This window comes from Pseudorca crassidens, chromosome 10 (assembly GCF_039906515.1).
Source record: "Pseudorca crassidens isolate mPseCra1 chromosome 10, mPseCra1.hap1, whole genome shotgun sequence".
Classification (NCBI taxonomy): Eukaryota; Metazoa; Chordata; class Mammalia; order Artiodactyla; family Delphinidae; genus Pseudorca; species Pseudorca crassidens.
Window position 1 is genome coordinate 44,114,487 of NC_090305.1, and position 18,001 is coordinate 44,132,487.

The 18,001-nt window shown below is 41.3% G+C and overlaps 1 protein-coding gene across 30 annotated transcripts in view; it reads right to left on the minus strand.

Moving 5' to 3' along the window:
- DST (dystonin) overlaps window positions 1-18,001 on the minus strand; it is a 499,741-nt gene that overhangs the window by 99,955 nt on the left and 381,785 nt on the right. For all 30 annotated transcript variants that reach the window (XM_067753487.1, XM_067753485.1, XM_067753482.1 and 27 more), the window contains 8 exons: window positions 17,150-17,316; window positions 15,375-15,531; window positions 14,359-14,485; window positions 11,839-11,901; window positions 11,002-11,243; window positions 9,992-10,121; window positions 6,872-7,071; window positions 4,931-5,426 (listed from right to left, as the gene is read on the minus strand). In XM_067753487.1, coding sequence (XP_067609588.1) covers window positions 4,931-5,426; window positions 6,872-7,071; window positions 9,992-10,121; window positions 11,002-11,243; window positions 11,839-11,901; window positions 14,359-14,485; window positions 15,375-15,531; window positions 17,150-17,316 — 1,582 coding nt within the window. The remainder of the gene's footprint in view (window positions 1-4,930; window positions 5,427-6,871; window positions 7,072-9,991; window positions 10,122-11,001; window positions 11,244-11,838; window positions 11,902-14,358; window positions 14,486-15,374; window positions 15,532-17,149; window positions 17,317-18,001) is intronic.

Consider the following 18,001-nt stretch of genomic DNA (forward strand, 5'->3'; position numbering starts at 1 on the left):
CCAGAAACACATCTACGCATGGAACAACTCCTACAGAGCATCTACTGAACGCTGGCAGAAGACCTCAGACCTCCCAAAAGGCAAGAAACCCCCCACGTACCTGGGTAGGACAAAAGAAAAAACTAAACAGAGACAAAAGGATAGGGACGGGTCCTGCACCAGCGGGAGAGAGCTGTGAAGGAGGAAAAGTGTCCACACACTAGGAAGCCCCTTCGCGGGTGGAGGCTTCGGGAGGCAGAGTGGGGGAGCTTGGGAGCCGCGGAGGAGAGCACAGCAACAGGGGTGCGGAGGACAAAGCGGACAGATTCCAGCGCAGAGGATCGGGCCGACCGGAACTCGCCAGCCGAGAGGCTTGTCTGCTCACCCGCCGGGGCGGGTGGGACTGGGAGCTGAGGCTCCGGCTTTTGTCGGAGCGCCGGGAGAGGACTGAGGTTGGCGGCGTGAACACAGCCTGCAGGGCGTTAGTGCACCGCGGCTGGCCGGGAGAGAGTCCGGGGAGAAGTCTGGAACTGCCGAAGAGGCAAGAGACTTTTACGTCCCTCTTTGTTTCCTGGTGCACGAGGAGAGGGGATTAAGAACGCTGCTTGAGAGAGCTCCAGGGACGGGCGCGAGCCGCGGCTAAAAGTGCGGAGCCCAGAGACAGACATGAGACGCTAGGGCCGCTGCTGCCGCCACCGGGAGGCCTGTGTGCGAACACAGGTCACTAGCCACACGCCCTTCCGGGGAGCCTGTGCAGCCCGCCACTGCCAGGGTCCCGGGATCCAGGGACAACTCCCCCGGGAGAACGCACAGGCGCGCCTCAGGCTGCAACGTCTCGCCGGCCTCTGCCGCCGCAGGCCCGCCCCACACTCCGTGCCCCTCCCTACCCCCGGGCCTGAGTGAGCCAGAGCCTCCGAATCAGTGGCTCCTTTAACCCCGTCCTGTCTGAGCAAAGAACAGACGCCCTCCGGCGACCTACACGCACAGGCGGGGCTAAATCCAAAGCTGAGCCCCTGGGAGCTGTGAGAACAAAGAAGAGAAAGGGAAATCTCTCCCAGCAGCCTCAGAAGCAGCGGATTAAAGCTCCACAATCAACTTGATATACCCTGCATCTGTGGAATACCTGAATAGACAACCAATCATCCCAAATTAAGGAGCCGTGTGGATGAAAGGCTCTTGGTGCTGCAGCCAGGAGTCAGTGCTGTGCCTCTGAGGTGGGAGAGCCAACTTCAGGACACTGATCCACAAGAGACCTCCCAGCTGCACATAATATCAAACAGCAAAAATTTCTGAGAGATCTCCATCTCAACGCCAGCACCCAGCTTCACTCAACGACCAGCAAGCTACAGTGCTGGACATCCTATGCCAAACAACTAGCAAGACAGGAACACAACCCCACCCATTAGCAGAGAGGCTGCCCAAAATCATAATAAGTCTACAGACACCCCAAAACACACCACCAGACGTGGACCTGCCCACCAGAAAGACAAGATCTAGCCTCATCCACCAGAACACAGGCACTAGTACCCTCCACCAGGAAGCCTACACAACCCACTGAACCAACCTTAGCCACTGGGGACAGACACAAAAAACAACAGTAACTACGAACCTTCAGCCTGCAAAAAAGGAGACCCCAAACACAGTAAGATAAGCAAAATGAAAAGACAGAAAAACACACCGCAGATGAAGGAGCAAGATAAAAACCCATCAGACCTAACAAATGAAGAGGAAATAGGCAGTCTACCTGAAAAAGAATTCAGAATAATGATAGTAAGGTTGATCCGAAATCTTGGAGATAGAATGGACAATAGAATGGACAAAATGCAAGAATCAGTTAACAAGGACCTAGAAGAACTAAAGATGAAACAAGCAACGATGAACAACACAATAAATGAAATTAAAAGTACTCTAGATGGGATCAATAGCAGAATAACTGAGGCAGAAGAACGGATAAGTGACCTGGAAGATAAAATAGTGGAAATAACTACTGCAGAGCAGAATAAAGAAAAAAGAATGAAAAGAACTGAGGACAGTCTCAGAGACCTCTGGGACAACATTAAACGTACCAACATTCGAATTATAGGGGTTCCAGAAGAAGAAGAGAAAAAGAAAGGGACTGAGAAAATATTTGAAGAGATTATAGTTGAAAACTTCCCTAATATGGGAAAGGAAATAGTTAATCAAGTCCAGGAAGCACAGAGAGTCCCATACAGGATAAATCCAAGGAGAAATACGCCAAGACACATATTAATCAAACTGTCAAAAATTAAATACAAAGAAAACATATTAAAAGCAGCAAGGGAAAAACAACAAATAACACACAAGGGAATCCCCATAAGGTTAACAGCTGATCTTTCAGCAGAAACTCTGCAAGCCAGAAGGGAGTGGCAGGACATATTGAAAGTGTTGAAGGAGAAAAACCTGCAACCAAGATTACTCTACCCAGCAAGGATCTCATTCAGATTTGATGGAGAAATTAAAACCTTTAGAGACAAGCAAAAGCTGAGAGAGTTCAGCACCACCAAACCAGCTCTACAACAACTGCTAAAGGAACTTCTCTAGGCAAGAAACACAAAAGAAGGAAAAGACCTACAATAACAAACCCAAAACAATTAAGAAAATGGGAATGGGAACACACATATCGATAATTACCTTAAATGTAAATGGACTAAATGCTCCCACCAAAAGACACAGATTGGCTGAATGGATACAAAAACAAGACCCATATATTTGCTGTCTACAAGAGACCCGTATGCTAACACATATATATGGAATTTAAGAAAAAAAAAATGTCATGAAAAACCTAGGGGTGAAACAGGAATAAAGACACAGACTTACTAGAGAATGGACTTGAGGCTATGGGGAGGGGGAAGGGTAAACGGTGACAAAGCAATAAAGAGGCATGGACATGTATACACTACCAAACGTAAGGTAGATAGCTAGTGGGAAGCAGCCGCATAGCACAGGGAGATCAGCTCGGTGCTTTGTGACCGCCTGGAGGGGTGGGATAGGGAGGGTGGGAGGGAGGGGACGCAAGCGGGAAGAGATATGGGAACATATGTATATATATAACTGATTCATTTTGTCGTGAAGCTGAAACTAACATACCATTGTAAAGCAATTATGCTCCAATAAAGATGTTTAAAAAAAAAATAATTAAAAAATAAATAAATAAATAAATACACAGAATAATCTAAACGCAAGGGCTACTAGCACTGACTATGAGAACGACAAAAGCGCATACGTTATGGACAAAGGCGGTGGGGGAAGGGCAAGAGGTGAGGACTATGGCAAGAAAAGAGACAATAGAGGCTGGATACTAGAGTCACCTCCATCCTAGGGCGGGGAAGTGACAACTGTTCAAAGCTCTAGGTGATGCTGATAAATAACCAATCTCTTATTAAATGTGACTTTTCCACCTGTGTGATTTTTTTTCCTTTGGCCCTGCAGCATGCAGGGTCTCAGTTCCCCAACTAGGGACTGAACCCGTGCCCCCTGCAGTGGAAGCGTGGACTCTTAACCACTGGACCGCCGGGGAAGTCTCCACCTGTGTAATTTTTACCCATCATGGAGGCAATGTAAGGCAGCCCATGGGGACGACATGGGTCTGGATCCCAACTCAGCCTCTCAAGAGCTGGAGGGCCTTGGGTGAACGATTAAACCTCTGGGCCTCATTTCCCCAAGTGTGAGCTGGCAACATTGATAGAAGCTGTCGTGGGAATGAGGTGACAGTGCGTGCAAGTAAAGCTCTGAGCTGAATGCCTGTCACGGAAAAGGGTTCCTAACAATAGTCACCATCACTGTAATCATCATAGGTAATGTTTGCTATCCATATCACGTCAAAATCAAGGAGTAAGTCTGAAACGGTTGCTATGATCAGTAAACAAATCCAATCAATTATTAAAAAACATAAACTGAGTGCCTAGTGTTACTTGGCAAATGACAAACAGCCACCAACGGGCTCTCCTCTGGCCTGCCCTTCTCGGGCCCAGGAACTGCTGCTGCTGTCTTGGACCATCCTGGGCTCAGCGGCCACAGAGTGATGGCTACAGCAGGCGAGAGAGGAAATCGTGCATAATGCTTCTCTCTCACACGTTTCTCTGGAAAAGCTTCCATGATGGAGCCAGACGAACTAGCTGTTATCAAGAAAATGATGCCAAGACTTTTTTAATAACTGTAGTCATCTCCTTTTCTGGTGAAACAAGACTGTCGCATAGCATAAACACTGACACCTTTAAAAACCAATTTGTTTTTTTTACGGTTTTTTTAAATTGAAGTATAGTTGATTTACAATGTTGTGTTATTTTCTACTGTACAAGAAAGTGATTCAGTTATACATATATACACATTCTTTTTCATATTCTTTTCCATTTTGGTTTATCACAGGAGACTGAATAGAGTTCCCTGTGCTATGTGGTAGGTCCCTGTTGGTTATCCATTCTATATAATATCCTATGATAAGCCATAATGGAAAAGAATATTAAAAAAGAATGTATGTATATGTATAACTGAGTCACTTTGCTGTACAGAAGAAATTAACACAAGATTGTAAATCAACTCTACTTCAATAAAAAAAATTTTTTTTAATAGTTTGCATCTGCTAATCCCAAACTCCCCCCTCCATCTCTCTTCTACCTCCCCTGCCCCTTGGCAACCACAAGTCTGTTCTCTATGTCTGAAAGTCTGTAAAAACTAATCTGGAGTACCCGAAGTTTCCATGGGCCTATGCAAAGTGGACTTTGCCGGCACGGGGTCCGCCTATTATCTGTGCAGAACTCCCCGCCCCTGCAACACTGTGTGTGCATGTGAACCCAAATCTACCCTCCTTGCATGCGCCTCTCACTGTGGGCAGGTTCACTTTAGGGGCCTGGTTTCCCCAACAGCTTGGAAATAGGGAGTTCACTGATCCCTATTTCCAGGAAATACATGCATTCAAAGAAGACACACAAACCTGCTTTTAGTTCAAGATCCTTAAATGATTTTAAGATGCCTTCCAGTTGCCGACTAAGTTCAGCTTTCAAGTACTCTTCTTTAACCAGGGCTGCCAGATCCTCTCCCAGAGCCTGGGCCACTTTGATCTGCTTCGTTTCCTGCTCTATTTCCTGCTTCATTTTCTGGGCTGTTTCCAGCTGCTGGTTCATCGCGTCAGGGTGTGTGCTCCCGGCCACACTGCTGCTGAGTTTATTATCCAAGTCGGCCAGCTTATCGGAAAGGCTTCTCAGCAGGCTTTGATACTGGGTGCTTTTAACAATGGCATGGTCGATCCGGTCACATCTGTCCCTCAATTGTCCTGTGAGGCTGTCCCATTTTTGGGTCACAGCTGCTAGCTGTTCCTTCACAATCCCGTGGAAGGATGGGTGCTCCCCAGGTCTGTGCAGTATGCCCTGACCAGCCACTGTTAGCTGTTCATACTGAGGTTTCCGGGTATCAAATTCTTGCAGGAGAATCTAAGGTAAAGAGGTGATAAGGGCAAATAAACACACAAATGACTAGAGAATTAATTACAGAAAACATACCTTTAAGTTTCTAAACAGACAGAAATGGTAGTTAATTATCTAGTTTTTATTTTATTTTCGTTACTGCTTTTCTAGCTTTTATTTCAAAGGCAGTCCAATTATCGTATACTAATCCAAAGAGCAATGGTGCTTCACAGAGATTAACATTTTGTCTAAAATAATATCCCCCAAGGGAGACAAAAGAGAATAAATATTTTTGCTAGTGTGGGGAAAAGGAACAAAAATTCATGTACAAATTTTCACACACAAAGGGAAACACTGCTTTTAGACAAGTTTACATCACACTAACACCAATTTGATTTCTTCCTATTTGCATTTTTCTTTTTACAGGATTTTTTTAAATGCTCTATAGCATTTTACACCAAAGGAAATACACAGTGATAACAGTGTTAGGATATACAAACTCATGGTGTATTGATTTACAAAGGTTCTTTTTAAACATAAAATCGACGTTTACAGTCTTTTTTGTAAAGATTTAGCCAATAAATCATGTCGCTCTGAGCGTGCGGGCTCACACTGGCTTTCATTATAAAACGAATGATCCCCAAATGTCCTTCTTTTAGTAGAATATTTTATCTATCTCTGGGAGACTATGGTTAATTACTTCTCCTCAAATGTTTCTTTATATCTGTTGTTTCCGTCTATTCAGATGAAGAACATACATGCCTAGGACAGCATGTGACTCAACTACCCAGACTGTTGTGTATTTTCAGAGTACAGATCAGCTTCCATGCCCCAAAACCACCACCTGCACAGAAAGAAAGCCCACCGAGACCACAGCGGAGCGCCTGCGACTACGTCTGACTTACAATTTACATATGTTTCTCCCCCTGTGGATTTATCTGCTCATAATTAGATGAGTCTAACTAACCCTGCAGGTTTCAAGGTTCCTCTTCTTCTTCCCTTCTTCTTTCTCTTCTTACTTTGTCTCCCCGACTCAGGGATGTTTTGCATGAGCTTTATAAGTTTCATTATCTACTACCACAATCAAAATGAATAAAACCTCAAAGGAGTCATTTCTAAACAATATACTAGCTTCTCATAAAAATGTTATTACTTATGCAATCATATGTTATTAATATGTATGTTATTAATATACTTCAAAGAAAGTCCTCTTTAACAGGGTCTCTACAAACCACAATATGACTGAAACGATCAAGGGACCTGACCATACTCGTGGGCTCAGTGGACCCCTCAGGGATGCTCCAGGGATGCTCCAGAGCTTTGCTTCTCTGGGGGTTTCCCGCCAGCCTCACGACAGTACCTCGTGGGCATCTGACACATTACAAACCCTCCGAGACAGGCAGAGCACATACCATCAAAGGTAATGTATTTCTAATGAAAACATCTGTCTTGTTAAGTCAGGTAGGACTCACCTGCACCTGCTGCCTTTGTGTGTTCAGCATATTTGGGTCAATCGACAAGGGCCCAAGGACACTGACCATCAGTTCTTTTTCCACAAGCCACTGTTTTAACTGAGCCTCCACAGTCTGGAATTGGGTTAGATTATTTGAGGATTCTTCCAGTTTCTGTCGTCTATCAACTGTTAACTGATTGAGGTCTTGCCACTGAGAATCTAGAAGAAAAAAAGATAAAGGATGAAACAGATTTTTTTTTTTTTTTTCTGCGGTACGTGGGCTTCTCACTGTTGTGGCCTCTCCTGTTGCGGAGCACAGGCTCCGGAGCACAGGCTCAGCGGCCATGGCTCACGGGCCCAGCCGCTCCGCGGCATGTGGGATCTTCCCAGACCGGGGCACGAACCCGTGTCCCCTGCATCGGCAGGCGGACTCTCAACCACTGCGCCACCGGGGAAGCCCAGATGTTTGTTTGTTATACATTTAATACAACTGTATCTATGAAGATTGTAGGACAGGGCTCTCCTTACATAGTCAATTAAAGACTAACCTGTGCGTTAATTGCATTTAATGATACAGATTTTATGGTCCCAATGGTTTGTGTCAACTGAAGTGTAAGAAAAATAGATTTGAATCTGATGGAAGATGCTGTAGATTATGGAATATTCCTGAGAACCCTCATTCCTTCTAGAAGTCCTACAGAGTCTGTTTATTCAACTAGAACTGACCCACTAGAACAATGAACATGTATCCTTTTCTTTAATAGCAAACCTTCAACGACCAGATGGTGGTAGGTGACTCCCAAATGTGTGTATCTACACCCAACCATTCTCTTCTACGCAAATCACACATCAGCAGCCAACTGCTCAGAAGTTACAATAGGAAATCTCACCAACCCCTTAAATTCAATGTTGGAGGAAAAAACTCACGATATTCCTATCAAAATGGGTAGGTTTTTCCGACTTTTAGACTTCTTTTGAAGGTTATTCTCATGCATGTCATGAAATGCCATAATTCAGGATATTCTTTCATGACTCTCCTATATCCTCAATCACAAACCCTTAAACACAGTGCTTCCATTCCCAATACCCAACTCCACATTGGTCCTCACCATCTTTTGCCAAGACCAGTACTTCTCAAGCTGGAGCTGCATCAGAGACCCCTAGAGGGTCTGGTCGCACAGGTGCTGGGCCCACCCCTGGAGGGACTGATCAGCAGGTCTGAAGTGATGTCTGAATGTGCATTTCTAACATGTCCCCAGGGGATGCTCTGCTCTTGCTGCCAGGAGCACCCTTTCCAGAGCTGCACACCTAGACCAAGAGCCTTCTAACCAGCTTACCTGCGATTCGTGATCCTCAGCTGCAATGAATTTGGTTCTAAAATAATTTCCCTTAAACGTCACTGAATATGTCACTTCTGGGCTCAAACCCCTCAATAATTTACTCGTCACCAACTAGACGGCAAAATCTGATGACCTCTGCTTGACCTCCAGGGTCTCCCACAAAAGGGCCCTCGTGTGCTCATCTGAAAAGGTCTGTCCTCCGAGAGGAAGCCCTCATCTGCCTGCTGATCACATGTCCTCATCGCAACAGGCTGGGCGCACAAGGGCCCCACAGCTCACATGCTCCATCCCTCCCCTTCTGTCCCTGCCCCATCCCGCTTTCATGATCCCACTGGGTCTCACCCTTCACTAGGATGCCCTGCCTGCTCCCCCAGCCCTGAGGACGGCATGCTCCTTGAAGCCCAGAATTACAGACCATCTCTCAACACATGAGTCACTCAACACTGACGGTGTGAAGAGCTGATCTGACAGATTTTTTTCACCTAGTGTAATGCACTGAAGAGCTGCTTTTCATAGAGCCCAGCCCCTGAAATGTTTACCTAAACAACGTCACACTATACGGCGTGTTCTAGTCAATCACAATCTGATAATGAGATAATGCAACTCCAACCATAAACGGAGAAGGAGAAATATCAAAATCTTATCAGGAAGCTTTTCTGAAATATGCATTCCTCGCTCCCTCCGCTATTCTAAGATGTCTTGAAAATATTCCTTCGAGTAATTCTGATATTCTGACAACCACTGAATTAGGGCCCAATTAATTATAATGCAACAGAAGTCTCTATTGTTGGATTAAATACACCTTTCAACATTAAGATCTCTTAGGATGACTCTTTTTCTTTTACTGGAGTATAGTTGATTTACAATGTTGTGTCAGTTTCAGGTATACAGCAAAGTGAAGCAGTTATATGTATAAGGATGACTCTTATTAAACTAAAACGTACTTAGAAACTTCTAAATTTATCACAGCATATCTGACTCTAAAGGAAGGACAAGATTTAGCTAAATATAATGGAACAATTCAAAGTAAAATGATTCTTGTGATAGTCATAGTTAAACATACTTAGTATGTGCCCGATACTGTTTGTCTGAGCTGCACACACATTAACTCACTGAATTCTCCAAATACTATGAAGTAGGGAAAATGAGTGTCACTGTCTTACACTCACTCCCATATCATTACAATAAGGAAAAGGGGTGATAAGATAACAGGGCTTGTGAAGGCAATTCTGCATCTCCGAGGAACAGTTTATATAGGGACAGGATGGAGATGGGAGGAGGACTCTGGGTAAAGAGCAAACCCCCAGACTCCTGTGGGGAGCAGCCTTCTCAGGCTGGTTGGGAAAGGGACCAGCAGCATGAAACAGGGGCTGGTGGGGTCCCATCAGGAACTCCATGGTGGAGAAAGGCACCCAGCTTTTCCAGAAAAACAAACAAAAAGGACTCTCCACACTAAAATATAACAAATCATAAAAAATTAGAAGCACCCAAAACCTAATAAAAAATAAACCATAATGAAAACATGTGACTCAATACACAGCATTCTATCAACTGGTATCTACCTTCTTCATAAACATAAATTTCGTTACTGTGTTTAGTGAGAAAAACACAAGATATGCCAAGGCCTAGCACCATATAATATGAAATGACACTTTAGAATATGCAAAGATCGATTCTGAAACATGAAACAAATCCCAAAGTCAGTGAGATTGCTGGATAGATGTTTTCTGATAGAGATTATGGTTTTTAAAAAATGACTGTGCTTCTGTTCACGGCCTCTGGTGTAAGTGGTAACATACCTATTTCCGTCAACATCTGCTTCCACTTGGGGGCCTCCGGAGTGTCTGGGTTCTCCTCCAGCAGCTCCGTCAGCTTGTCTTTCAACTCCTGCACTTTGTTTACATTTTGCTTCAGTTCTGCCTCAAATGACTAACAAGGAAATAAAAAAAGTAACTTCATTAAAGTATGTCAACATCAAAAGACAAAAACACAATTTCAATAGAGCACTTTTTTCTCCAACATGACCAAAAGAGGGGAAACAATCCACTGTTAAAGGCTGAAGTGAGTGGAGGACTGGATTCAGCAGTGAATTATATTTTCTTTTCCTCTTCGTAACTATTCTTCAACTAGCTGATAACAGAATCCCAAGGAGGAATGCTAGAGCTACAGAGATAATGACCCTCATCCCATCACCTAGAAAGAATTTCAAGGTATTCTCAAATCCCTTTGGAAAAAAAGGAAAATGACATCAGTATGATTGTAATTAATCAGAAAATCAGTCTTGATAAAGGCTGCAAGATTTGAGACTACTAGCAAATAAGCACTTTTCTGGACAACACGTTACAGAGTTCAAAGATAAGTTAGTCATCTGGAGACATTTTTGCCAGCATTGCCAAAGTGCAAAACCGTTTTCCCAACCCTGACAGTTGTAGCAAGAAATACCGTGTATTAAACAAAGGGAAAGCATGAGCTCCCCTATTTTATACTGGACAGAACAGATTCCTAATACACTTAGCCCTTAAATACATCTTTTCCAATAAGTACTGGTTAAAATCCAAGACTTAAACTAATTTGAAGGTGGCAAAGTTGCTTGCACCCAACAGCTCACTCATCTTTATAACATCTGCGGGTAAAAATAAGTGACTATTAGCATCAATCTCTACAAAAAGTCATGTTCAACAAAGCTGGCGAACTATGTGTTGAAGGTTATAGAGCCAGAAACCATAACGGGGCTCCTGACCCCCAGGGCTCAGTTCTGAGTGCTAATCTGTTCTCTCACATCTTCGGTAAATGGACCCACAGAAGATACCTTGTTCTGTTCAACTTGACTCTTCACAGCCTCAGTGTCCGTAGGTGTAGGTGCCTGATGCCATTTTGTGGCAGTGTTGTTCATTGTCTGTAACCACTGCATCATGGCACTTGATTCTTCCTGAGCCTTTTGCAATCTGGAGAGTTTGGTACTCAGTTCGGCTATTTTGTCTTTAAGTAAGAGGCCAAGATCTTCATAGTCATGGCTTATGTCAGTCATATCCTTTTTAATGGACGTTAATCCTAAACGTAAGAAGAAAAATTATATTGACACATTTTCAGGGTGTTTAGAGCTCTAGAAATAAAAATTTGTTTCACGTGCTATTTCCTTCTATTTTGTCAATATTAAGTCTACTATGATAAAGTCATAGAGTCTTTAGAACTAAAATGTTACATCATCTTACAATGCTACTTAATGACAAATACTTTAGGTACACTGCATAATACAAGTGAAATGAGATAGATATTTAAAATGGAATAAAAACCCCAAATCATGAAATGATGCTTATTAATTCCTCAGGCAACAAATTAAAAAAAAATAGCTCAAATAATGTTATCCCAAGTGAGAAAATATCTCAAATTAACCCGAAAGAAGGAAACATAAACCAAATGCCAAGCTGAATTACTGGATTTCATTAAGTTCAGATGAACAAAATTGCATGGAATGTTATATAAACATGTTATTTATGGAGAACATGACTATACTCATACCATTTTAATTCAAGTTTGAAATTTCGATATAACTACTTTTCATCCCTAAAAAGATTTTCTCTCTCTCTCAAAAAAAAAACACCAGACCAAGTAATTTAATCAATAAGCACTTAAAGTTACCATTTACCTTTATTTGCCAAAATATCCTGAGTATCTATGGCTGTTCCTTCACCATTTAATATTACTCCACCTGCAAAAATATTAAAACTGAAGTCATCATAGATTTCTATTGTATTTTATATATATTAATAGTAGGTGGCATTAAAGCAAATGCCATAAACACTAATTCTTTTAAAATGTTATTACTATTTGAAAATGTAAAATAATGATTCAATTTCAAAATCAAATGAAGGTCTGAAAGATCAAGCTATATCCTCTCTTTTGCATAAAATTTATTCTTAAAGTCATAACATGATCAACTTAAACAGTAGAGTTTCAGTAACTTTATATTATATACATTAATCATTAACTATTAATTTATAAGAAAATTTGGGGATAAGGTTGCTTTAAAGCTGAAGTTATTTTAGTGATACAGTCCCTGAAGCACAGAAGCTGGTCACTATGTGTGTTGCTTGAAGCATAAATGCCTGACGGACAAAAGAATGTCTGTCTCAAGTTAAGAAACTGAGAATTGTCTGCTGTAGTTACAGTGTTTTCATGGGTTTAATGGAGGCGGAATAAGGTAAAAAGACATGAGAGAAAAGTTAAAAGTAAAAGAAACCATTACTGTATCAATATAGAGGAAGGAGGTACAGTGGCTGGGGCACCTGGGCCCTGGCATATGTCTCACCTGAACTTAAACCCCAGCCTCACTAATGACTTCCTGTGAGGCTGCACAGGTGAATCCATCCCACCAAACTGCTGGGGAGAATAACACGTATCTCGCGAGACCACTGTGGGCATTAAAGACAGTTACCCTACTGCCTAGCAAATAGGAACTACTTGGTGAGCTATAGTAATTATTTCTCTTTAATTCCATAAACACCTAGCACCGGTTCCTTTTTCATAACCAGAATATTAAAAAATCAATTAGACCTTCTCATGTTAGTATGCCTTGGCTCTCTATCCAAAACACAAAAACATTTCCCCAAACTAACCACACACGAACAAGCCTGAACAAAAACATTTAAATATCTGAATCTTAATCTAAAGTTTTGTCCCTTAAAAAAAAAAAAAAATCACACACACCGTGGCCTTTCAGATGGAAGTGAAAATACCCTTTAGATACTCGAGATTAATTCCTACCATGCTTGGGAGGTGTCAAGAGTAGGAAAAAAATACTTTTTACTTATTACTAATATAGAATGGGCATGAAGAACTAATGTAAAACACCACAGAATTCCTTTCCTTTAAAAAAAAAAACAAAAAACCTTGACATTTCAGGAAATCTGATTAGGAGAGAAAGGAGAGATCATCACACACTACACTATGAGGACTGCCTGAAATGGGATTAAGAGAGCAGAATAAACAGTGGGTGGAGATGGGCCCAGCTCAACATCAGCCTCACAATGGGAACAGCTGGGGGCTAAGCAGGGCAGATAAACCACAGAGGATCGTCAGAAACCCTCAGAATAAAGATATGAGATCTGCCTTTGGTCTTCTCTTGGATTATTTAAACCTGATAGTGACAACAAATATAAATATGTTTTAAACTTAAAACTCTATCCACAACTTAATTTTAGAACCATTATTTATACATGACTCTCCCTTTCTGTTGAGAAGCCTGGTAAGATTGTGATTCAGACATGCTGGCTAACACAGTATAGAACTGTTTTCTTTGGGAATAGTGTAAGGAATAAAGCAGATGGGAAGAAATTAAGAGAGGCCCACTCAACAGAAAAGAACCTGTTCTCTTTCCTTACTTCCTTCTTTCCCAGGAGACCAGACTCATTTCTTTATCAAAGATTTCAGGGGCTTCCCTGGTGGCGCAGTGGTTGAGAATATGCCTGCTAATGCAGGGGACACGGGTTCGAGCCCTGGTCGTGAGCCCGTGAGCCACAACTACTGAGCCTGCGCGTCTGGAGCCTGTGCTCCGCAAAAAGAGAGGCCGCGATAGTGAGAGGCCCGTGCACCGCGATGAAGAGTGGCCCCCGCTTGCCACAACTAGAGAAAGCCCTCGCACAGAAACGAAGACCCAACACAACAAAAATAAATAAATAAATTAATAAACTCCTACCCCTAACATCTTCTTTAAAAAAAAAAGAGTGAAGGGCTTAGCCATGGGAGCTATTGTACTTTGCTGTTGATCATTTGACTTGAACAAGTTAAAAAAAAAAAAAAAAAAGATTTCAAATAGAATTTCTACATCCCCATCAATTAGGTAAAAACAAACTGGAATCTGATCTTTCCCCTTCCCCAATATAATGTTCCTTATTCTTACAGATGAATTTGGTTACATTTTAAATTGTAGTATTTAATAAGACGAAACCTAAGAGATCTGAAATTTGACCAGAACAGACACTTTTCCGTGGCAGCGTTTAGGTTGTTTAGAGATGCCATCTTTCTTGTCACTTTCCCTTCGTGTTTCTGAGGTTATTTTATGCATTAATTTCTAAAAATAACATACACAAATAAAATCAACATGGGTGGACCCAATTCATTGGTAAAACCCAATGGGTTTTACCACAAATGTAAATAAAGCACTTACCTGACTTAACTGCTGCTATGGCCTTTGCAGGGGTCATCACAGCACTTATTAGATTACACAGTGAGATCCCACTGTTGTTGACTTTCTGAATCTCTGGTGTTTTTAAGCTCCACTTCTCTTGTAATTTCTGGAGATACAAAAACACATTATTTTTCAGTCTTTGTAATCTTTTCCAAGTTATACATTATAATTCAATGTCTTAAACATATCTTAAAACAGTGATGATTGAGGGTTCTGACTTATGGGATGGAAGAAAAGGACAGCATCTCTATTTGTTCCAATGGTCCAAGTGACTGTTAACACTGTTATTAGTGAGGAGTGGGGTGGGGTCCATCCTGAATTCTGCTCCCAGCCACAGTGGAAGCCAGGCTAGTCCCAGCTGCCACGGGTTCCAAAGTAACTGTCAACTGTAAGTCTGCAAAACTGTACTAGGTAACAGCCAAGTTACAAAAAAAAAAAAGGTAGTAGAAACAATTTTAAAAAATGGAAATTCAGAATTCCATTTAATAGTGAATTTTAATCATCAAAACTTCAATGAATTTTAAAGGACACACAACTCCACAAATTTGGAGTGGAAAACTTGCCATAACTGGTCATAAGTTTTATGACTGAGTCAGATGACAAGACTCACACACTAGAGATTCAAATAACTTCCATCTTCAAATACTGGTTAGAGTGATATATCCAAACTAGAGCAAAATGCTGAGTTGAAGAGAAGGATCTTTTACTAACATTATGAAAAATGGTATAAAAAATAAACTAAGTAGAGATGTGGTGGGGAAAGAAACTCGGACCAGTCAGCAACTCACAAATACGTCTCTTTAAAAAAGCAAATTAACTGAAAGTCTGTGTCCTTCTTCGAAAGGATCAGTTAAACCCGTCATGATTTCCAAATACCACCAAAATACACTGTACATACATGAGGCTCTAACTTATGTGCTATTAGATAAAAGGAAACCTCTCATTCCTAACACAAGCAAATGAGAAATTCTTATCAGACATGGACAGTGATTCACCTTAGTTTCTTCCAAAGATTTCCCTAAATCCTCTGCACCAGAAGAAGGCTGCACAATGGGAACTCTTTCTGTGGTTTCTTTTATCCACGACTTTAATGAATTAACCAGAACTTGAAAGGCATCCATCTGTTCTTGACAAGAAGATACAGCTTCTTTTCTAGATCACAAACATCATTGACAAATTTAAGCCACAAAGGGAGACACTCCAAAGGACTAATTACTAAAAAGTAAATTATTATGCCCATTTCAAGCTTAACATTAAGAAAAAATCTTCCCCCAGGCACACTCCAATCCTCAGATACAGGAGGAAAGGTTTCATAGGTGGCAAGTGAAACCAGCTAAATTACTCCTTGTCTATTTCCTCAGTAAAGTCTGTAGATCAAGATAGGAACAGTTAAGATATTTGTAACCCATGTGTAACGGCACTCTATAATGCTATGTACACTCTAAAGCCATATAAACAGCTTTAACATGATTTAGAGCCAGTGAGCTTTTATCTGTCCGCTTTATATGGTGCTAAACACCAGCAGGCTGAGAACCAGAGGGGAAACACAAGTCACTAACATAAGGGAAACACAGCGCCACCTAGTGTCACTACAGTCACTTTAGTGGATGGGTAAACTGGGTCTTTACAGAGAGAGAGGACAGGTTTGAGTTTCCAAAAACGAGGTGAGACCTAGTGATGCAGAACTTAATGTGCACCTCCCCCATGGATACTCAGAAAGCTCCACAGTGAACTATACGGATCTCTCTGTACAGTCTCTGTACACTACACAGAGGGAGGGCACACGCCTGGCACAGGTACAGCTATGAGGACAGTTAGATTTGGTAACTGGATACCATGTAGATGGCATGTGCACGTGTGCAGGTGTGTGGATTACTAGCAGAGAGTACATGGTTGGTAAACTAATCACCGATGACCACATGGTTTTATAATTGGACCCATCTAACAGAAGAAACAACCTAGAGTTTACCCAAAGAAATCAAGAATATTTCTTCTGCGCCATGTGAATTAAATAGGATGGAAATGATAGCTCTGTGAGTAGTCCGGACAGCACTCAAAAGTTTTAGGTAGACAATTCCAAAGAAATGACGAAGAATAATAGCTGAAAGAGAAATGACTACTTTCTATCTTTTGGGTGGCTTCTGTATGAACTTTGGCAAAACCAGATGTATATTCTCAACTAGCACGAGATCAGAAATATAAAACTCAATCAGAAGGCTCACACCCCTGTACAGCTTTTTACCTTAATTTAGGTTCATTCTCTTGTTTCTTACCTTGTTTGTTCATGGAATCATGTCTGATCTACAACTCTTCAAAAAGGAAACTATTTTACAAAAAAAAAAAAAGCCATCCAGAACTATCCAGAACTATGCATCATTTCTGAACGGAGCCCAGAAAGCAATGAACCATGGGCTATCTTTCAAGGTTATTTCTGCCTTTGCAAATAAAAATGTAATAGCCAAAGCCTTCAGACCACAGTGAGTTTAGACTACTTTCAGTAAAACACTACCACCACCATTTTCCTTACACAGTGCTTTCTATAAATACTTTCATGTAAGAAGTGGTGAATTTCCCTCCTAAATACTTTAACAAAAACTATACTTAGTTTTAACAGCAAAAAATTTATCAATATTAAAGTACTTATAAAGTAGCCCTAAGCTTTTTCTCAAGTTTCCAAAAACTGTTTCAGGTAGCTACATAACTAAATAAAAATCATGCATTCCAATTAGTATCAAGTAGAATAAAATCCAATTTCTTAAGTGGTGCTTACTTTTCTTTGACAGTATCCTCCATTTCCTTGAATTTCTTTGACAAATTATTTGTTTTTTCAAAAACCAGAGCTTTATCCCCTGGCAAGCCATGGCTGGAGATCTCCTTCAAGAGATTCTGCAAAACTTCGAGATCTTTCCTGCGTTCTAGCAGTTCAGAAGTTGATTCCTACAAAGCATTTAGATATTTCATCAATATAAGATGTTGCTACGAACATAAAGAACAGACTGGTGGTTGCCAAGGGGGACGGGCTTGGGGGAGGGATGGAGGGGGAGGCTGGGGTTAGCAGATGTAAGCTTTTTATATATGGAATGGATACAGAACAAGGTCCTATTGTATAGCACAGAGAAATATATTCAATAGCCTATGAAAAAACATAATGGAAAAGAATATTTGAAAAAGAATGTATATATATATATATGTGTGTGTGTGTGTGTGTGTGTGTAACTGAGTCACTTTGCTGGACAGCAGTAATTAACACAACATTGTAAATCAACTATACTTCAATACAAAAATTTAAAAAAGTATAAGGTGTTGCTAGATCTTCAAAGGGCATCCCATCAAGATGTAAGTATGGGACCAGAATGGCTCCACTCAGAATTTCACAGAATGATCCTGCCTATGGTCTAAGCAGAAACAAACATGCAGGCAGGCTGTTTGAAAGAGAACAGTTTAATTTAATTTAAATATGCACTCTTTACATTCTGCCTCTGTGGGCTCTGAAATAAGATATGTATATCACCTATGATATACAGAAAATGAGAGATGGTGTTCACTTCTGATTAATGACCAAAGGCTTCAAGGAGAAGATGAGCTTTGAAGTTTTTAAAGGAGGAAAGCATAGATCTAACCA